Source organism: Pempheris klunzingeri, chromosome 2 (assembly GCF_042242105.1).
Source record: "Pempheris klunzingeri isolate RE-2024b chromosome 2, fPemKlu1.hap1, whole genome shotgun sequence".
Classification (NCBI taxonomy): Eukaryota; Metazoa; Chordata; class Actinopteri; order Acropomatiformes; family Pempheridae; genus Pempheris; species Pempheris klunzingeri.
Genome location: NC_092013.1, coordinates 13,936,644 through 13,958,620, shown reverse-complemented (window position 1 = coordinate 13,958,620; position 21,977 = coordinate 13,936,644). Strand labels below are relative to the sequence as shown.

General features: G+C 39.9%; 2 protein-coding genes and 1 long non-coding RNA gene across 5 annotated transcripts; 1 reads left to right on the top strand and 2 right to left on the bottom strand.

Moving 5' to 3' along the window:
* Positions 1 to 2,193: 2,193 nt before the first annotated feature.
* Positions 2,194 to 3,235, bottom strand: LOC139213455 (uncharacterized). The gene is made up of 2 exons (XR_011585420.1): positions 3,133 to 3,235; positions 2,194 to 3,066 (listed from the first exon to the last, which is right to left on the bottom strand). It is a non-coding gene; the product is annotated as an uncharacterized lncRNA (long non-coding RNA).
* A 42-nt stretch (positions 3,236 to 3,277) lies between these two features.
* Positions 3,278 to 8,581, bottom strand: abhd14b (abhydrolase domain containing 14B). Of its 3 annotated transcripts, none has more exons than XM_070842503.1 (4): positions 8,489 to 8,581; positions 6,757 to 6,998; positions 5,471 to 5,712; positions 3,278 to 3,948 (listed from the first exon to the last, which is right to left on the bottom strand). In XM_070842503.1, exons 2-4 carry the CDS (start codon positions 6,968 to 6,970, stop codon positions 3,769 to 3,771), a joined length of 636 nt encoding a protein of 211 aa, XP_070698604.1. In that variant the 5' UTR covers positions 6,971 to 6,998; positions 8,489 to 8,581; the 3' UTR covers positions 3,278 to 3,768. The 3 variants fall into 3 exon arrangements, with proteins under 3 accessions (XP_070698604.1, XP_070698620.1, XP_070698612.1); XM_070842519.1 differs by having other exon boundaries at positions 6,757 to 6,963; positions 8,489 to 8,570; XM_070842511.1 differs by having other exon boundaries at positions 6,757 to 6,972; positions 8,490 to 8,570.
* A 501-nt stretch (positions 8,582 to 9,082) lies between these two features.
* Positions 9,083 to 20,218, top strand: mst1 (macrophage stimulating 1). Its single transcript, XM_070842492.1, has 18 exons — positions 9,083 to 9,131; positions 9,613 to 9,757; positions 10,343 to 10,458; positions 10,538 to 10,652; positions 11,648 to 11,784; positions 12,726 to 12,846; positions 13,030 to 13,148; positions 15,208 to 15,382; positions 16,069 to 16,199; positions 16,321 to 16,423; positions 17,040 to 17,176; positions 17,317 to 17,349; positions 17,448 to 17,559; positions 17,658 to 17,735; positions 18,235 to 18,381; positions 18,499 to 18,605; positions 18,907 to 19,046; positions 19,999 to 20,218. Exons 1-18 carry the CDS (start codon positions 9,083 to 9,085, stop codon positions 20,158 to 20,160), a joined length of 2,127 nt encoding a protein of 708 aa, XP_070698593.1. The 3' UTR covers positions 20,161 to 20,218.
* Positions 20,219 to 21,977: the final 1,759 nt, after the last annotated feature.

Here is a 21,977-nt window from a genome sequence, read left to right as displayed (position 1 = left end):
CGGCTCTAGCTTAATGTATTTGCCATCTCGGCTGTGGTTGCTGTACCCCTCCAGAGCCACCTGACTGCCACCATATGGAGTTACTATACCGTTCCTTTACAAAGCCATGTATAGAGCTATGATACACTATCAGTATACAGCGACTTAACTGGCCATAGAGCGTTTTTAGGGCCACCTGACTGCTACAGTTCTGCCTGAATCGTATGTGTTTGTGTGTGGATGTGTGTACATGCGTGTGTGTTAGTTTGCGTTAAAAGCCCTCAAAGGGAATGTCTTTTAAATGAGTTGTGGAGTGTGTGAGGGATGACAGTTGTGGTAGCTGTTTTTCCTGTTCTTATGTTGCAACAGACAAAATCCAGTGTTGTTGTGGAGAAAAAAAAAGGGATTTTACTGAAACAAAAGGAATCCATCTTTAACCATCAGTCTGCCTAAATGTTAATCTAAGGGAGCAGAGGTGTTCGAAAGAATGTGTAGTTCATCAGTGTTTTCTGCTTCAAATGCAACATAGTTAACAAAGCCTCTCTAAATGCCTTAGTGTTACACAGTACGGAGCTCTGATGCGTTTCCCATCCCTCATCTGCACTCTTTCTCACTCACACACAAATAGATCCTCCAAAATATTCACTCCCCCTGGGATTACTTGGTGTTCTGCAGTAAGTATAGTGAGCTCTAATTTTGTAATTTTTACGTCATGGAATGATTAGTTATTGATTGATGCTTGTTCGATTAAATGCTTGAAAGCAGGTGGGAGTTTTAAATTTAAAAAGCCTCCGACCTTCGATGTTCACACCCACCCAAACCTCACTGTATTGCTCAGGTGGGACGACTCACACGACAATTTGAAGCTTAACTACACACTATGTACAGTTGTTGGTACTATTTGATGTGACAAACATGCTGGCACAGTAACTGCAGCGCGGCTCCGAGCAAAACTGACTCAGAAAAAAAAAGAGAAATGTTATAAAAACTAAAATCTCAAATTAAGACAATGTGTATATTTCCAATTCGGCGTTAAATACGGGCCCGGGTCATCTGATGTCGGATGCAGCTTTACTTTTCTTGCATTTGTTTGTCTCTGTCCTGTGCCATTAATTCTGTCTGTATATCCCTATTTCCACTGTCTGTAAATGAGCGCTACACGTGCCTGTGGAAATGTACCCCCTGCAACTTCCTCTCTTTTCCTGACCTCTGTACGCATACAGTCTCACACATAAACTAAGTATGTAGGCCTACAGTTTTTGCACCTGCACCAAGACATTATGCACACACACGCAGCTATAAGCAAACATGTAATGACACTTATTTATGCCCAGCTGGGAGATGTCAAGCACCAGGCAGAAGTAAGCCAAGGACGTCACTTCCCAGGTGTTTTTTTGGCGAGCGGGCGGAATGTCAGAGGCAAGCTCAGGGAGTGGGTCTCCACAGAGCAGCACGAGCCTGTCGAACAGAGGGTCAAGGAGGAAATCATGTGGTGACGTCTGTGCGTGCATCCCAATGGAAAAAGTCTTCTGACGGGACACACGTCTGATTTCTGTGGTTTGACAAATTTACTTTTGCCAAAAAAAAAAAAAAAGAAAAAAGAAAAAATTGGACCAGCTTGGGCATGAGAGGGAGGGGTCAGCTTTAGGACACAACCCTAAAACAAGTTAGGGGGTGGTTTTCATAAAGCCTCTGGCCCCCTCCCGACCCTCGCTGCATCTGTGTTGGTGCGTCTCTGTGGGAAAGACACGTGTGTATGTGATTCTGTAGTCTGTAGTCTGGTGCTATGTGACCATGTTTGACAAGTGTGTGAAAAAATAACAACAACATTTAGAGAAAAAAAAAGAATAAAATCAGTCGAATTTTAAGTGAAGTTAAAAATATATAGGAATACAGCACTGTTGATAAGTTTGAGATCTGAAGTCAAATGTTTTTATCTTATTTTTAGTTTATTTCTTGTACGTGTGTGAGTGTGAATGTTGGTGTGCGTGGAAGATTTAGCTCCTTCTTTTCTGGGCACTGGTCCATGTCGCTCCATTCTTTTGTACAGATGAAGCTTAAAAAAAAAAGAAGAGGGCAAAATTTGTAAAATATTGTGTCTGTGACTCCTTGTAAAATATTTTCAAATTGTTTATTACAGAGAATCAGTTATTAAATAATGTTCATATTTTTCACTTCATCTCAGCGTGCAGTGTTTTATTTTTTTCAGTCAGACACAGGCAGAGATTCATTTATTTTCCAATTAGAATAAAAATATAAAATCTGTTTACAAAAAAAAAACAACAACTCAGCTTTATTATTGATTATATTGAACAGCATTTGTTTTCTTCATCAGCTTCATCGGCTACCGAGATGAGACACTAAATGTGATTCCCACCAGCAGCTGGCTAAGTTAGCTTAGCACAAAGACTGGAAACACTAGGAAACAGCTAGCCTGGTGCCGTCCAAAGGTAACAAAATTCATCTATCAGCAGCTAAAATATCAGGCTAGATATGCATGGATGGCAAATATAATATCACATAATTTACAATCAATTTGGGTGTAATCACAGTGAACGGTGGTCTCTGGTTGATGTGAGGCGTCCATGTTTGTTTTCAGGCAGTTCTGTATTAGTTACAGACATGTCTGATATGTCTGAGTGTTCAGAGAAAGAGACTCCCAGCTGTGATTACGACTTGGAAGTTGACGGGAATGCTCTTTATGAGTCGAGACTTGTAATTACGATAACTCTGATATGAAGTGAACGCAGCATGTAGCTCACTAACTGACACTTAAACTTGTAGCCATGCTTCTGATCAGTCTTCACTCAGATGAATAGAAGAATAAAAAAGCTGTCCAGTATTACAGCACATTTCTGATGTCAAAGAAGGCCTCGCTACAGCAGGTATACATTGACACGGCTCGGACCAAAAAGACACTCTGCTCACAGAAATACTTCAGGTGTGAAGGACTGTGAGGTCATATGGCCATGTCGATGCTCAAATGAAACATTCCTTCATATCATATCCCTCACTTTCTCCCACAGTTCCTTCTTTTTGATGGTGAGATCAACATCACCATCAAAAACATCTGTCTTTATATGAGTGCTGCCCTATTTGGCCAAGCAGAGGCCTTTCTGTGAAGTTTTTTTGCTCTGACTAATCACAGGTCACATGCACATATATACATAGGGCCAAAAGTCCCACTTCTAGATGATGAGAAAAGACCTAAATAAAATAAAAAGACCTAAAGCGACTAACTACATTAAACATACGCAGCAAAAGGAAAATGTATGTATATATAAAAAATAAATGTATGTTGCCCTATGTAAGTCATATAAGCATAAAATTATTTCAGCGCAATTAAAAAGGGTAAACATACTACTTAAACTTGATTAAAGCAAATAACAATCCATCAATAGTTGCATTTACTTGTATCTCGTTTGTTTTGTTTCATTTGTTAACGGAGGATTCTGTGCCAAACTATTTCTTGCTAGCTGTTTCTCCCCGTTTCCATTCTTCATGTTAAGCTAAGCTAACCGGCTGCTTCATTTTTAGCATAAATCAGTCTAAATGACCTACTTTGCCTGTAAAGGTTTGAGCCTCATCTCCTCTCATCATCAGAAAAAGTCTTGATTTCCAGTTTCATTACTGACACTATTTAAAATATCAAAATCAGGTCAAGCAGAAGGATGTTTGTGGCCTGAATTTCTCATGAATGAATAATGTGTTTATGTGCATGACTCCTCTGAGTCATTTATGTGTGACTGTGTTGTTGAGAATCTCTCCTCTGATTCACAGCTAAGAGCTTCAAAGCGTATTAAGGAAATCTGTGAGAGCTTTGTGCCAAGTGTCCGGGTCGTCCAGGTAACAGGGGTGACCCGCGCCTTTCATCACCACCACGCTGTGATTGGCCAGGTTGCTCAGGTTGCGGAGGGACACTTCTCCAAGTTGAGTGTCCTGGTCACCGTAAACGATCAGCGCCGGGACCTGGAGGAGAGACGGGACAAGAACAGACACAAGATGACAACGAGATCCTTGTGATGAATCATTTTCCAGAGTCCTTCCTCTCCCCTTCTTCTTTTTTTATATAAAATCTTTTGTTTGTTTTTAAATTCAAAACCGTAGATAAAGAGATTTTGTAGTTGTCCCACATTTTACCTCAAGTTTTAAAAGAAAATCAAACCAGCTTTATAAAAAGATAAGAGGCAAGCGTTTTATTTTCAATAGGTGTGACTTATTTATGTGTCTACATGTCAATATAAAAAAAAGTAAAGTAATAAAAAAAAGAAAAAGAGCAGACTAGACCGTAATAGTAGCCTTTATTAGCTGAGGAAAAAGTATTCAGGTCATTTACTTTACACAGCAATATAAATATACTCCATTACAAAGTAAAAGTCCTACATTAAAGGGCCATTCCAGCAATTTAGTTAGCCTTTGTATAATGTTGGGGGACTTTCAAAATAGAGATTAATGAAAAATGGTCCTGAACTGAAGCAATAGTGGTCAGTTCATCCTGATTTTTAAAGCGCCTGTTTATTAGTCAAAAAAATTACGTTCTGTGTCGTTTCCCAACTGCTTTTCTTTGACCTCAATAGAAAACATCAAGAGGTCGAGGAAAGATGTGAATTCTTAAGCACTCACTTACACTAGGCTACGTAATAAGGCAATGACAGGTGGTGTGTTGCTAAATGTTGATGCTGCAAGGAATTGTGGGTTATCTGACCAGCTCTGGTCGTGGCTGCCACTCAGAGGCTTCCAGGTCATTTCACTCAGTTAGGAATCATTCAGCCGCACACACACACACACACACACACCTTTCTGACATCAGGTAACCCCACAATCTAACCTTCACACCCACTTCAGACCGTGATAGGCCAGCGGCATGGAGGTGAGAAATCAGGAAACAGGGTTTGGATTTATCTTCTTTTTCATCTTCTACAATTATTTCTGTCACTTTTCATGTCAACACAATGTGAAATTGTACGTCATTCACCCCATGACTAGTCCAATTAGCTTCCATGGGTAAAATCAGTGTAGTGCCCCTTTAAGTAAATTTCATTATCAGCAAAATGTCCTTAAAGTTTAAAAAATTAAAGTACTCATTATGTAGAAAAATGGCCCAGGAAGTTATACTATTACAGCCTTACACTATTATGTATTTACTCAGTTGTGTTTGCTTGTTTCTAAAGGGGAACTACTGTTCAGTAACTCGTCCCCTTCATGGATAATGCACCTTCACTTGGTTTGCCGTCTAAGAAATTTAATTTTGAAATAGTTTGGAGCTGGATGAAAGCCAGTGACATCTGTGAAAGTTTAAAGTCACATGATATCTGCTCCTCTCATGGTCACATGCGAAAACTCACAAGCTCTTTTAATAGTGAGAGAAGGATGTGTGGCGAAAATGGGGTTGACATTCACAGCTGCTCATTTCATCCTTTAAAGAGGAAAAAAAGTTTTGCAGGGCAGGAAACTACAAAGGAATGTAAAGTACGGCCACATCAGACTGTACCTTTACACTCTGGTACTGCTCTGCTGTGAATTTCTCGGTGCAGATGGGAGCCACGGGGATGTAGGCCCGCATCAGGGCCTGGTGCTGAAGGAGGAAGGGGAGGGAGTACATCCCGCTGAGGGACGGGCTGATCACCACCACCGGGCTCAGGCTCAGCTGCTCACACACCTCTTTCAGAAAACCTGCAGGGGCCAGTTCTCCGACCGCTGCCGGGGCCTCGGCTGACTTAGACCTGCCAAGTCCTGTGGACAGGCAGACAGAAGGAGAGAGAGAGAGCGGGGACAGCAGAGTAATGAAGGCGTGAGAGGAGAAGAAGAGGAGGATGGCAGGTGGGGAACAAGAGCACAGTCCTGTTGTGAAGCTTGAGAACTATGAACCTTTAGATCAGAGGTTTTTAAACTGTGAGACGCAGAAGGAGAAGCATGTGGCAAAGATGCTGTATGAGGTGAAAGGGTCAGATGCCTGCAGGTGTTCCCCGAACAACAGGAAGTTAGTTGTTGTACTTTGGCTGCAGATTTGACCAGTTTAACAACGCTGTCAGCAGCTGGTGCTGCAGCAGTGACTGTGATTCAGCTCATGGACGCAAGTGAGGGACTCTAAGACCCTTGGTGCCTGTTAGCCCCAATTTCCATCAAAAATAGCGTGAGGCAGGCTCATGAATCTGAACACACTGACATGTTTTTTATTAAATACATTATGACGTTTCCAGAGGGTATTATTACCTACAATGTCCAATATGAATAAATGTCTATACATCTACTTAGAAAACATAGGGAAAAAACACAAAGCTTTTATCTGCAGAATCATCATGCTTTTAAGTTTTCAATAACTTCTAATAGCTAATACTTTGAATGATGCCAATTTGCCAAAATGCAAACAAATATGGGCTAAAAAAGGTTTAATTGATGCTTCACATCCAGTTGGGAAAGAAAGTCATGCCCCCTCCTCCTGTAACTTCAGTATATCGGTTAGTTTGTGGTAATTTAATGAAGCGCAGCTTTATTTAGGAAAATGAATCATGTGAGCAGAATATAAAACTAAAATAATGAAGGTGTTAGAGGTAGATTTTGACAAAAGGCCCCTCTAACAGACACACGGCCACAAGATTATGTAAGAATGTGGTGGATGTTGTAGTAAGTGTAGTGATAACTTCCCTTTCTTATTTGTTAGTAATCAAATCACCAAAGACCAGACACAGTGGCTGCACCTGTCTCCTGCCTTTTACCCAGTCGGTAGTCCAGACTTGATGTAGTGAAAAAGACCAAACTTGCTCCCATCAGACTCACCTGGCAGGTCGATGGCGACGGCACGGCAGCCTGCTTTAGCCAGAGTGTCCAGAGTGCCGATGTTGAGCCAGTTTTCCGAAGAGAAACGGATGCCGTGAAGGAGTAAAACTGACATCCTCACTTCCCCCGAGGCAGGCTCACTTTGTCTGTAGAAGAGCGGCGCTTTGCAGCCCTCCACCTGCACACTCCCCTCGGTCATTTTAACAGCTGACATGCAGAACAGGAAGAAGCAGCAGCAACAACTGAACAACAGAAAAAAGACACTTTAACACACAAAACCATAGGCTGTACTTTTACTTGGTTGAATTCTGAATGCAGGACTTTTACCTGCAGTTGTGTGTTATTATAGTGTGATATAAGTATTTTTACTTCAGTAAAAAGTCCAGATGAAGTTGTCTTTACACGACGGACAGAGGTGATGGTGGTGGAATGATAATATGTTGCAACAGAGCAACAGTTTCTCAAATGTTTGATATTATTGTAATTTGAATCATATATTTATTTGGTAGCAGCATAGAAACATCTTTCAGATATAAATGTTTATTAATATATTGTCAATCATCTATTAATGAATGTCAACAACTGTAACTCCTCCACCCATCAGTGGTTCTGCTCTATAAACAGATAATGAATGAAAATATAGAAAAACATGTAATAATTTAAAAGATGTCTTCATAGGATAAGGTGTTGGAGTAAATTCTGTACATTATATATACTGTTACATGAGCTACATGTACTCAAGTACTATACTGAAGTACAATCTTGAGTATTTCTGTTACTTTACATGTCCACTCCACTACATTTCCCAGGAAAATATTGTACTTTTTACAGCACTACATTTATTTAATAACTAATTTGCAGAGTCATATTGAAATACAAACTATATATTATGATGCATTAGTATAAGATAAAATAAATATAAGCAGCTGAAACATTATAACATAACATAACAATGATTCATAAATAATTATAATCCAATAACATAATAAACATTATCCTGAAAAGGGCCCATCTGCATAATGTGTACTTTTACTTTTGGTACTATTTAGTATATTTTGATGCAAAGATTTTTATGATTTTGTTTGCTAAAATTTTGAGTGAAAGACTGTTAACTTGTAACCTGTAAAGTATTTCTAAACTGTGGTGCTTTTACTTTACTTCTTCCACCGTTGGTTATAAACATCTATTAAAAGTCTGTATACTGTTCATATATATATATATATATATATATATATATATATATATACATATATACATATACATATATAATATAAAAATATAATAAGGGGATTTAAAGTAAGGTGTAAGTACATCCCATACTCCAGTGGAGCACAAGTACCTGAAACTTCCATCAACAACCAGTTTATTTTAAGCCTGTGCGTGTTACAGAGAGTCCTGATGACATAAAATAAAATCAGTACAACAGCAGCGTCAATATTCACCTCAGCCTTTTTAATCCACGCCCCTCTGGCACAGTTTCAACAAGATAAACACAGAAAGTTGCTCCTTAACCTTAGCGGGCTTTTATTTTGTGGTCCTGCGCAGGTAGAGACATGTTTTGTCCACTTCAGTTTTCAGAGTAAAACAAGAGTTTGTGCGCAGCTGGCAGGTTAAACAGGCTGATCAAAGTCCAGATTAGATCATTTTATTTGCGGGCTAACATCGAGCTCGCTCTCGGTGCTTTTTGCTCTTCATCACAAACATGATGGGAAGATAATCCGCCTCTTCTTACCTCACTGGGTCCAATAATAACGAGCCGGTGATTAAGCTGCAAACTAAAGCAGCAGCGCCGTCCTGATCCAGCTGCACACTCACTCACTTCATATCCCGGAAAACAGAAAACAAAAACCTCTGGAAATTATTCTACTGACGTCTAGCGTCTGTAAAGAGAATTGCTTTTATTCTGGCAGGATTTTAAAAACAACAAACATTTCAGTCTCTGTGTTTCTGCAGAATGTTTGATTTAATCGTTGGGTTCATGGTTGTCAGAGTGTTTGATTATCATGAAAAAAAGTGCAGCAGCAGGGTCTGATGTGCCACTCTCCATTAATGATTAATACACATATTGATTGGCTGTGTTTTGGGGATTAGGGTCTCTGTTTGAATAAGGGCTCAGTGTTCACGTGTGGCTGGTGGTGTCCAACTCACTGTTTTATGTTTCCTGCCTTCATTTCTAACATCCGAGTTTTCGGTGGATTCCTCTCTTTACCAGGTCGGCATGTGATTGGATGTTTAAAAGCCAGAACCTTCAGAAGAAAAAGAAGATCTCAGTGTGACTGAAGACCAGTTTTGTGAAACAGCCCTCATCGTCCACAGACCACAAACTATGAAACTGTTGCTGCCCTGTATTCTCCTGACAGTCGGACTGGCCTCTGGTAAGAAACTTTTATGACCCTAATTGTCTTAAATCATAAATGACTCATAAGTTTTTAATGATCTGTGATGTTAATTTTGGGTTTTAGTGTGTATTTTGACATCAGATTAAGAGTAGAGGCCTGTTTAGTAACTGTGTCTGTCTGTGGATGTATAAAGAAATGAACTTGTGAGTATTAGGATTTCTATGTGATAAAATATAGCACTGCATGAATGTGCACCAGTGTAATAGTTGAAGTGGTGGTGATAGCAGTATCAGTGGTGGTGTGTTTCAGTAACCAGATGTGTGCTGTGTTGCTGTTTAAACCTTTTTCTAGTCTCTTCTCTGGCAGTGTCTTGGTCCAAAGGTTATATGTGTGCAGGCTTGTGCCCAAATGTTCCACCTGGTACCAGAGAGCACCCACGCTCCGCTTTAATCCCAGATTAAATAGATAGAGAAACAGTCCTGACAGCCTCGCTTATTGTTCTGTTGTTCGTAAACAGGCTACCGCAGTCCACTGAATGACTTCCAGCGCTCTGAGGGCAGAGAGCTGGTTCCCACCTCCTGGAATTCGGCTCGAGTGTTGTCGTTACCCAGCCTGAACCTGGAGGACTGTGCCACACGCTGCTCACAGTCTCTGGACTGCAGGTATCCAACCTCCCGATACTTTAGTACAGCAGGTTGTGATCATTCATCACCCATTCATTCACTCTTTACTGTGTAAATGAAAGAATTAGACCCCCTTGAGTTAATAATGTCTCATCATCAGGACCAAAAGATGTTCAGTAATGACTTATTGTACCCTGCAGTTTGCAGGTGTAAGTGTTACACCTCTAAACTTGGCAGCTCACTGTAAAGTGAATGAAAGGACACGTCTGGTGATATTCCATATTTTTCATATTGGCAGTGAAAAGACCAAAAAACAGAAATCAGTTGTTCCTACTGAGTTTTGTCTGACATGTCTGATATATTCCTCTGAGCTCCATAATTGTCTAAAATTTATTAAAAACACGCTAGTGAGCCTCATTGTTGCATATCGCTCAACATTAGTTAGTTAGTTAAGTTTACTAACATAAAATGACATGTTTCTGCTTTGTCATTTCCTATTCCTATCTTAAAAGAGCTCTGATTAATTAGTGACGTCGTATAAACTCTTTAGTCAGAATACCCTACTGTAACTTTGTGTCCATCAATAAAGAACACTGACATATAAAAAATATCCTTCAACACCAGAGCGTTCAACTATGAGACACGTCCAACTGTCACCTGTAAACATCTGCCCTGGGTGGGTGACGGGAGCAACGCAGAGGTGAAGAGAAACGTAAACTGTGACCTTTATGAGAAGAAGGGTAAGACTCAGGTGTGACCTTGCAGAGATCACGGTGGCACATGGATAGCGGAGTTGTTTGACTGTTTTTTCTTGTGAAGTCTATGTCAGAAAGTGCATCGTGGGTAAAGGAGAAGACTACCGAGGGAAAGTCTTCACCACAAAGAGCGGGCTCACCTGCCAACAGTGGTGGTCCAAATTTCCTCATGATCACAGGTGAGACGCCTCCTCTGATGAACCCTGTCAGAAGCTGAAGTCTTTCCTTCAGTCTAATCAGGAGGCACACTGGACAGAAAGTGAAAGAAAAGCAACACCTTTTGCCATCAAGTAGCCAAAAAAAACCATTTTCCTTAAGTTTGTTATGCCGTTTATTTTTTCGAGCATTTTCAATTTAAAAAGCAGAAATGCAGAACAGGAACATGACGGCTAGAGGACAGACACGCAGGTACAGTTCATTACACAGAGGTTGCAGCATTGCTACCAAATGGAAATGTCGAAAAGGAGAGGGAGAAAAAAAAAGAAAAACCCTGTCCTCAGTTTATTTTCTGTGAGTAACAATCAAGGTTCACCAGGTATTTTTCAACCTCACCTCTCTGCAGGCGGAGGATGTAAGTAATCTTTTCCACACTGTATTTTGTTGACAGTGCCCATAAAAATGTCCATTGTGGTTGGTAACAGTTTTTTTTTTCTTGCCACCATAAAAATCTTAAGCAGGTAAATCACTTTTACACAGACCTTCAGGAATAACTCTAAGATACAAAGAAAAAATGCCACATCAATGCTAAAGCTCAGTATCCTGGATGTTACAAAAGGCTGAATATGTGAACAACAGTACTGAGTCCCAGTTAGTTTGGATTTCTGCTTAGAGGTTAGAGGAAGATCCAAATCAATTTTTCCAACAAACAAATTGGTAGAGTTTCCCAGACATGTAGCCACACCTCCTCAGTTATTTCCATACTAATAAAAAAAATATATGTGATACAGCTTTAAATTCTTAATAATTTGTCCAATTACTTTCTGTCCTCTAAAACTGGGGTCTGAAACTGATGTGGATGTGACCGCCTTCAAATTAAAGCTGGGAGCACTTGAACCTCACAGTAGTCAATGTTACATTTCCAATCCAATGCTGAGAGTACAGAGTTCATAAAACAAATAAATGTGCTGATGTCCATCAGTCAGTCACTCACTCTAAAACTCCCTGTCTGTCTCAGGTGGACTCCCACAGCTACTAATGGCCTGGAGTTGAACTACTGCAGGAATCCAGATGGGGATCGAATCGGTCCGTGGTGCTACACTACCGACCCTGAGCGACGTTATGAAAGCTGCAACATCCCCCAGTGCAAAGATGGTACATCCCATACATTTCTACACATCACCGTGTTGTATTAAACGGTTATATAAGTGTGATTGGTAACGCTTCATATACCGACCTTGAAATTTATCAGTAATTTTCTAGGAAGTTTAGAAGAATTAACTACAAGATTTGGTACTGATTACAAGGACAATAGAGACAATATTCTGAGAAAGTACACATGGTAATTACTCACACACACAGTTGGGAAAATAAACTTGTGGTTTCCTGTTTTGGTGCAGTTTATAAGCAGAAGATGACTTTCTATGAAAGAATTCTTAAAATCTTAATTACTGAGGAAAAAAAATATTTGTGTATCTTGTTGGAAACTTTATTCAAGTTCTACATTTATTTCTTTTAAAAAGCAAACAGGTTTTGCACCAAAGTGCATCACAAAGACAGACATACAGTATATGTATACACCTGCAAGCATAAAGACATATACAGTAAGTGCAAGTTTAGAATAAAAACAAGTTTAAATGGCAAACCTAGTGGATCTGAGGGGTCGGGCCGTGCTGCCAGGAGTGAGACAGGAGAGATTTATAGTTTATCCTGAACTGAACGGGGAGCCACTGTGAGGATACAAGCATAGGAGTGATGTGGTCTTGTTTCTCTGACCTTGTTACTAAACGGGCAGCTGCGTTCTTGCTCATGTGTTACTCCAGGAATTTTCAGCCACAGAGAAAAACAAACGTCATAGTTTTGCATCTTCAGCTGAGCTGCTGCCTGCTGTACACCGACTAAAAGATGGTTACTTTGGTAAAAGGAAGTTGTAATTACCAAGTGTGCACAGTCTCCATTTCCCCTGTAATTAGTACCAAATTACAAAATCTGTCCAAGGAATCTTGCTGAGAAATCACAATTATATCAATTTCTTTCAAAGAAAATTATTTGGAAATTATGAGACTTTGAAATTGTGTTTGTGGTTTTGTTTGCAGAGGTGTGTATTACCTGTAATGGAGAGGACTACAGAGGTCAGGTTGACCACACTGTGAACGGCAGAGAGTGTCAGAGATGGGACCAGCAGTACCCTCACCAACACATCTACCAGCCCGAAAAGTATTCATCACTGCGTTACCTGTCATGTGCTTAGCCAGCCAAACTAATTCATCATGTAAACTGATGTGTTCGCATATGAGTTGATGTCAAACAGGATCTGCCCGTCCTCCCACAGCTTCTAAACTGATTTAAGTCCTTTGTTTTGTAAGTGTGGACATAATAAATAACTCACTTATTTTTCAGGTATCCTGACAAGAGTTTAGATGATAACTACTGCCGTAACCCTGACGCCTCTCCAGTTCCCTGGTGTTACACCACCGACACCGAGGTCGAGAGAGAGAACTGTGAGATCAGCAAGTGCAGTAAGACAATGATTTTATTATCATTATTGTAAATCACTATATTATATCTATATTATATCACTGTTTTATGTAAACTATTATGTAAATGTCCCCGTTGTGGGACTAATAAAGGAATATTTTATATAATATCACCATATTATCTCCATATTATATCTTTCTTATATCACTTTATCACTGTATTATATCCATATAATTTCTCTATATGACTACATTATGCTTTTGTTATCACTTATTATGAGCACCAGAAATGCTCATAATAAGATTAGAGGCAACAATTATAATAATGGATTAATGGCTACAGTGTGTTGACCAAAGATTATTTTACATTTGAGATAACCTGAGAAAATAATTGGAAGTTGTAGATATGACTGTAATGTTTTGTATCATACCCCAAGTTTGTACCTTCTTGCTTGTTTGTCCTGTTTTGTTTTTGTTATTATTCCTCTCTGACAAAACAGAGGAGACACAGGCTAAACTGAGCAGATTCCTGTGGTGTTAGCAGCCCCTTTGGAACTAGCAAGTCTCATTAAGTCGCTGTAATTAAATTTAGAAAAATCACCTTTTAAGCATTTGTGCAAGGTACTTCCCAAGTTGTGAGACAGTTCACAGTTGCCTCAATAATTCTCTTTGATTTAAGAGTAAATGCAGCTAAAGTGTGCAGGTGTTTGTCAGTGATTCGAGCAGTGCATTGTCTCACAGGGTTTCGGGTTAATTAAATGTTAATTAGAATGTTTTCTTATTATTTTATTTCTCTAATTGCTTATTCTAATTTTCATTTTGTTTCTGTGAGTTTTTACCGTGCTATAGCTGCTGTAGCTGGAGTACAATAATTTTACAAATATATAGAAAAACTAAATTTAAAGTTAAGATGGAAGGTAATAGTAGTTTGCACTTTAAATAAATGACAAGCCAGGCTCAAATGCTGAACTTTTAGCTTTAGAACATAAGTAAATAAATAAACCCAAACAGGGCAACAATGTTTTCTCCTGAATTACGACACAAGTTGTACAAGGTGACGCCGGCAACTTTGGCATTTCCAGTGAGGACAGAGATCAGTGCAGCTAAAACTCTGTAAGATGGCACCATCTTGTGGTGCAGTCGATGTCGAGTACAAAAAAAACCCTGCTCAAAATCAGATCTCATCATAGATCACCAAAAGATAAAAATATCACATAGCTGAATTTATAGTTTCATGTTTTATTTCAATTTAACATCTGCTTTTATTTAGTTTTTGTATATAAATGAAGTTTAGATACAAATTTTGGGGAATGCTCACTTTACATCTGACAATTCAGATCCTGTATTTTAAAATGAGCCTAAAGGGAAAAACTAAACAGCTGACCTGTAGAAGGAAACGGCTCTTTAAATTCAATGAATTTACATGACATGGTTTTGAGATATAAAAATAGTCTGCGTGAAAAAATAATTTGTCTCATCTAGTATGATGTTTACACCAAATATCTCTTTAAATGTTAAATGTTGTTAGATTACATCTACTCCTTCTCCCTCAATGAAAAACACAGAATCTGTGAATATGCAAATATTGTTTGTTACATAAGTTTAAGTGCTGTACATAATACATACATAATGTCTCCTACTTTACTGGAAGGTCAATTCTCGGTCAATGTGTGCTGGAGGATTCAGGTTTTTCCATCATCATGTCAGCTACACATTGAACCTTGTCTGGCTTTCAGTGACTGGCTAGTTGTGATGTCACAAAATGATGCCGGTACGTACACATCTTAAACACAGATTTAAGGCGAGGACAGAGAAAGCTTCCTCCTTCAGGAGATAAGTGTCAAACTCTCCACATCATTCAGAGCTCAGTCCCTCTGTGTCATCACGGTAAAAGTACTGGAAAAGAGAAAGAAAAAGAAAGAAACGCACAAATATTAGTTTTTGTTTAGGCTTTGATTTTAACTACAGTAACAGAACATGAATCACAAAATCCTCTCTCTCCTTCAGTGGCTAGGAGTCCTGCTCATATCAGTATTAACTATAAGAAATAACCTCACCTCTCACTCATTTATCTGCTCTTTAACTTCCTCCTCCCCTCCAGCTGAGGTGCGGGTTGAGAAACGCCAGCGCTCTAGCTTCACGACCAACTGTTTCCGCAGTCGTGGGGAGGATTACCGTGGTAAAGTCAACGAGACTACGTCAGGCATCCCCTGTCAGCGGTGGGACGCCCAGCAGCCTCATGAGCATCCCTTCTACCCAAACACATATGAATGCAAGTAGGTGCATTATTACACAGTATGATGGAGGTTGACTGTGTTTGAAAAATGAAAGCATGTTAGAGTTATTTTCTGCTCTAGTTAGTTTGAAACAGCTCTATTTGCTTAACACACATGAATATTAATGTCAGCATGTCATTGCAGTGAAATTTCTTGCGATCTTTTTTCTCTGCTGACAGTTGGCAGTAGATGATAGATGGTCAGCGGCTCCACATTAAAAAGAGGGCCACACTCTGAGTAGCAATATGGTGTAATGAATATTAAACTTATTTGTGACGCAGTGATCATTCATCATGACAAAATCAGTTATGATCGTTTCTGTCATCTATTGTTGGTAGAAGACACAAGTTTCTGTATGATCCTAATACCTCAAAATTAAAGTTGCTAAAGAAGGCACAATACAGCATGTCTGAGTAACAGGTCATTGAACGCATTAGTGATGAGACAGTGTGTTTGTTTTCTATGCTGTTTAGAATTTGTTTAATTGTGTTTATTTTGTGTTTATGCGTGACATGTTTTCTGTTGAATTCATTTATTGGATTGTGTGTGTGTGTGTGTGTGGGTGGGTGGGTGGGTGGGTGTTTGTTTCTAAGTGAATAAGTGGAAATGTTTGTTGTGAGTAAGTTGTTTTATGACAGAATAAAACCAAACCAATTCTAACTGACTTTGTACTACATCTCTCGAAGGGGTTTGGAGGAGAACTACTGTCGTAACCCAGATGGGTCGGAGGCTCCCTGGTGCTTCACATCTGTGCCAGAGATGAGGACTGCGCTCTGTTTACAGATCAAACGCTGTGCAGACGACATCGAGGCTGAAGGTAGAGCCTCTCGATTCAGATTTGAGGAAAAAGATTAACTCAGTGGATAGTTTACTGTCAACTGAAATGGATAAATTCAACTATTCTAAATGATTTATCAAGCTCACTTTTATTTTTTCAGATTGCTACCATGAAAATGGAAAAAACTACAGAGGCATGGTCCGCAAAACTCGTAAGGGGATAACCTGCCAGAAATGGAACGTGAACACACCTCACCGGACCAAGTACGAAGACCATTAAACTATTCCAAACACAGATGTTTTTTTAATCCAAGAACAAAATAGTCTATATGCTTTTGGACATGTCTAAGACACAATAATCCAAAATCGATAGTGCATACTAATTCTATGCAGGCTTTGAGTGTTGTGTTACTTAGTTAAGTATGCTGTCAGTGTGCAGACTAAAATCAACATTAGGAGCAGTTTAATTTCTCACAATGAAGTCCACAGAAATGGAGGAACTTCTAACAGCTGGAAAAATTAAAACCAATTGTTGATGGTCGTGAAACAACTCCAGCAACACCTAATAAAACCAACATAACTGTTACATTGTAACTTATGTATGTAACATGTTTTTTTCAGAAATGTAACAGTATATTCTATGTACAGTATACAGTACATAGTATACTGTATACAGAATGTACTATATTAAGGTGTGTACTTTATTACAGTACATACATACAGTATATACAGTTAGTATTGTATGACGTTGCTTTAGGGTGCTGCCAGGCTGGAGAAAAGATTAATTCTTTGCAAAAGAAAAATTACAAGCACTCTCCCCACTTACTTGTGATGTTTATGAGATGCTTAGAGCTTGAAAACGATCTCTGTGATGTTTCAGGATAAACCCAAGGACGCATCCTGAGGCCAATCTGACTGAAAACTACTGTCGTAACCCAGATGGGGACCAGCACGGACCCTGGTGCTACACCACCGACCCCAAAACTGAGTTTGACTACTGTGCCATCAAACAGTGTGGTGCATAACTCTGCTTTCTTTGTTTATTTTACGATCCTCAGAACAAATAAATGCATAATGTGAGGTGACAGATCATCCAGAGCTCCTGTTTTCTGACAGGGAATTTAATGGATCACCTGTTTCTTCTTGTTTTCGAACAGCTGGAGAGAAAGTGCCCATTACTGAACCAGTAGGTTAGTTTCTGACCAAATATGAAGCAGCATTTCAAATTTGAGACAGCAAGCCTCGTGTGCATTTTTTACAATTATATGTCACCTTTTTGTGAATGCAGAGAAGGTGGAGTTTAGTGAATGTGGGAAGAGAGACGACCGCTTCCAGACGAGGTTGCGTATCGTGAATGGGATTCCCGGGAATGCGCCGTGGACAGTGAGCCTCAGAGACAGGTGAGTCTGAGAGCTGATGGTGTTAGAGCTCAGCTGGCCATGACCAAGTAAAGTACGCTCTGCCGTGCTGTGTTTGACCTCTGACCTCTCGTGTGCAGGAAAGGAAACCATTTCTGTGGAGGATCCCTGGTTAACCCTAGATGGGTGATCAGCACCAAGCAGTGTTTCTCTTCCTGGTAAACTTATTTAAAGGTTTTTGGAAGGTTTTTGCCATCAACTGGGTGCATCAGTAGGGTCATTTGAATTCATGAACTGCCTGTTACAAGCTGCCCAAATGCACCACTGTTCTTTATATTGTGATATGATATTGTGATATTACCTAAACATGATCATCTTTGCCAAGAGTCATGCAGAGAGGATTTATCATGAAAGCGTGGGTACAGATTATTTTAGCAGCATTAGTCTGAGGATGGTAATGCCAGCTGGTACACTAGTTTGATCCGAACTGAAACATCTCACCAACTATTGAGTTGAATTGACGTGACATGTGGTTCAGATATCCATGGTACCCAGACGATGAATCCCAAAGATAATTTGTGGTCCTCTGACTTGTCCCACCATGAGGTTCCCACTTGTGGTCTCGAGTCAGACTTAGAAATATTTCAGAATAAGACATAAAATAAGTGTTGCATTCCACTTGCATTTCCATGTTTAATTGTGTGAATGTGTGCACAGCTACGTGGACCTGCCCGGGTACTCGGCCATGCTGGGAACACTGTTTCGGGATCCACAAGAAGGAGAGGCTGGTGTGCAAACCATCCCTCTCACCAAGATCGTCTGTGGACCCTCAGAGTCTCAGCTGGTCATGCTACAACTGGAATAGTGTGTATACTGTCAAGTGCCCCCAGCAGGCACATACACACACACACACACACACACACACACACGTGCACTCAGGCATACCAATATTTTCCCTCTGACTCTCTCTTCTTTCTCCAGCCCTGCCCAGTTTAATGAGCGTGTCTCTCAGATCTGCCTTCCTCCTGAGCGCTACATTGTCGCTGAGGGCACGACTTGTGAGATTGCAGGATGGGGTGAGACAAGAGGCAAGTATAATCCTTTGGAAGTGATGACTTGACACTGAATTCACCACATACTGTCAGCCAATCAGCTACAATAAGCTTTTAATGCAATAATTGATAATAAATGACTTTCTTAGAACAAGCATCTTGTTTCTGCCCTTGAAGTAATGTTGGGTCTAAATGAGGGAGCCATTCAGACTGTGGAGGCACAGATGGTGTTGCTTTTTCCAGAAGCATTTAACATCTGTCCACCTTCCTTCTCTTTTCTCCATCTCTCTAAACACATTAGCTGCTAACTCATTCCTCCTTCTCACTGTTTTTCAAGGGACAGGAGATGAGACTGTCCTCAACGTGGCCCACATACCGGTTCTCAGTAACAAGGAATGCAACAAATATTTCAGAGGTCGTGTTCGGGAGAATGAGATGTGCACAAGCTCTTTCCAGGGCGGGGTGGGCGCCTGTGAGGTAGGTGTCCGTCAAAAAATGTGCATAGTGTTAAAGCTTTATTGTTCATTTTGTGTATATATTGTCTTATGTTGCATCTGCAGCAGTTCCTTCAGTTACTATTTTCTTTTTTAAGATTTTTTTTTATTAGATATTAGATATTTGTTAGATAGGTTACCATAGAGATGCAGACAGGAAACATAAAGGGACAGAGAGAGGGACATGACATGCACCAAAGAATCAAACCAGGATATTTTCTTTGACATTTACCGCAGAGTGCATTGGCATTAAGTTCGACATTTTGGGAAATACACTCATTCACTTTCTTGACGAGAGCTGGATGAGAGGATCGATACCCCGTCTGGCTGCTAAACACGAAGCCACAGTTTGCAGCCAGTAAGTTTAGATTAGCACAGCTAAGGTGGCTCTGTCTGAATGTAACAAATAAACCTATCAGCACCTGTAAAGCTGACTAATTAACATGCTACATCTTGTTTGTTTAATTCATATAAAAACTGAAGTGATTTTGCAGGTGTCTGTTGGTAGGTGGAGCCAGGCTAGATGATTCAACCTGTTTTCAGTTTATATGCTAAGCTAAGCTAACTGGTTGTAGGTTTGTATTTAGCATACAGACATGAGCGTGGTATCAATCTTCTCATCTCACCCTTGGCAAGACAGCAAATTATCGCATTCCCCGAAATGTTGAACTATTCCTTTGCATAACCAAGAATAATACCATTAAGTGCTGAGAATGGTGGTGATGGTGAGGAAAGTCTTTTGATGATGGAAATCACTTTAAGTAAAGAGCATACAGCTATTTATATATTCCTATAAATCAAACACATTCACCATTTGGATAATGGAGGTGGACTGGACAAGATGTGACTGCAAGATGTTTCCAACCTCAGCAGTGACAGTCAGTCATAACAGAGACAAATAATGACTCCAGAGTGTTGTTCCTGTGTGTCTGCAGAGAGACTATGGCGGCCCTCTGGCCTGTCAGAACAGGGACTGCTGGGTACTCGAGGGTGTGATCATCCCCATGAGGCGCTGCGGACACCCGGGGCAGCCCAACATCTTCATCCGCGTCTCCGTCTACGTGGACTGGATCAAGAAGGTCATGGAGATGGCTTAGAGACAGATACTGCCCTCCAGCAGGGACTGATCAAATCTGGTCATGACCAGTTATTCACTTAACCATATACATTGTCTTCTCCTATGTCTCTTTTACATTAAAAAAAATATTAATAATAAATCAAGGTTTATGATCAGATTTTACATCATAAAAAAGACTCTTATTCATGAAGAAAATGCAAAGACGGCACAGTAATTTGTTATAGTATATCTGCTTTAAATTCATTTTTATGTGCATTTACATTTAGTCTAGTTTTTCACTCAGTCACTGACTTTACGTGCACCAGTATTAGACTTTGAAGCTGTGAAATTATTGTTGCAAGCAGCCAAAATCCAGCATACAGAATACGTATAAACATTTATATTCCCAAAACATAATTATATGTGCTGAGATGCGAAACAATGCAGAGCAGCAATACAGAGAAGACTTAACAAATAGTGTATAACACACTATAATCTAGATGTCAGGAGATTTCAAGTTTCAATTAATGTGCAGCATTTGCCAACAATTATAACTCCTCCTATGATGACATATTTTACATTACTACAGCTGTGTTTTACTATATTGTCATTCATTGTTTACACAGCAGCCTCCACTGAGTGCCCACAGGAGGAGGTATTACTGATGAATACATGAATTAACTCTTAAATCTGATTACAACTAGATTAAAGTGCGATTTAAACCGTTTATGTACTGCATATAAATGCTAAATATGGGGACTTAACGTAATGTGTTGGCATTTTTTGTTATTTATTCACCAAAACTAAAACAAATTCAGGGATAAAGGCTAATTGAAGCCCCCCAGGATCAGAGGAGAATAACTGGAGCTAAGTAACCTCCAATAAGAGGGGAGGTGTGGGGGGTTTACAGCACACATTTGAAGTTGCTAACGTCCCCTGGAAATGCACCCTTTACCACAAAACTGTACGCCTCCTCTCCTCTCCCTGGCATTGAATGGAGCTCCGAAATACCTTCTTTGCCCCCAGCCTCTAAAGAAATCCCTCCTCTGCCTGTCTTTTGATGCCTGCCCCCACCTCTAAAGACATGCCTTTGTGCCTTATGCAGAACTGTATGCGCTGCACATTCTTTCTAGTTCTATAGGAGGATTTTTGTAACCCGGTCCTGATGAGCCCACGGAATTCAGCTTAAATAAACCTCAAGATCAGAGTCCAACCGAATCTCAGGCACAGCAGCCTGCAGAAGGCCACTGAACTCTCTCTCACACGTAGACACACACACACACACACACACACACACACACACACACACACACACACACTTTCTCTCTCATGCAAACCCTCCCCCTGTCTCTCTGTCTTATTCCCTATTCCCTATCTTTCTGTTGCTATCTCTCACACATTTTCATACCAGCATTTTTTATCTTTTGTCCCGACAATCAGAAGACTTTTGTTTTTGCAGAAATATGGGGATAAATGCACTGAAGTGTAGAAAATGTTACCACTAACTAATGATGACCAGTTATCCTCCTGCTGAACGTGTCGCAGGAAAGTGGCAGATTGACAGTTATGATTTCATCGTCATTCTGTTCACTCTCATGTAGTAATATTTATAGTTGATGACTAATCAAATTCATATATGACTACCAGTTCTCAGCAACTGTTTCCTTCTGAGAAACCTGACTGAAGATTTTAATAAATGCTGCCACACAAGTATGCAAATAGTTTCTTTGTTATTTTGTTTTATGCATGTTATGGTAATGGCCTGTGTGTAGGTTGAATGAGGTTAACATTTTGTCCCCTGGAATCCAACACTCAGTTATGGATTTTTCAAAATGTAATATTCAGATTTCGTTAACA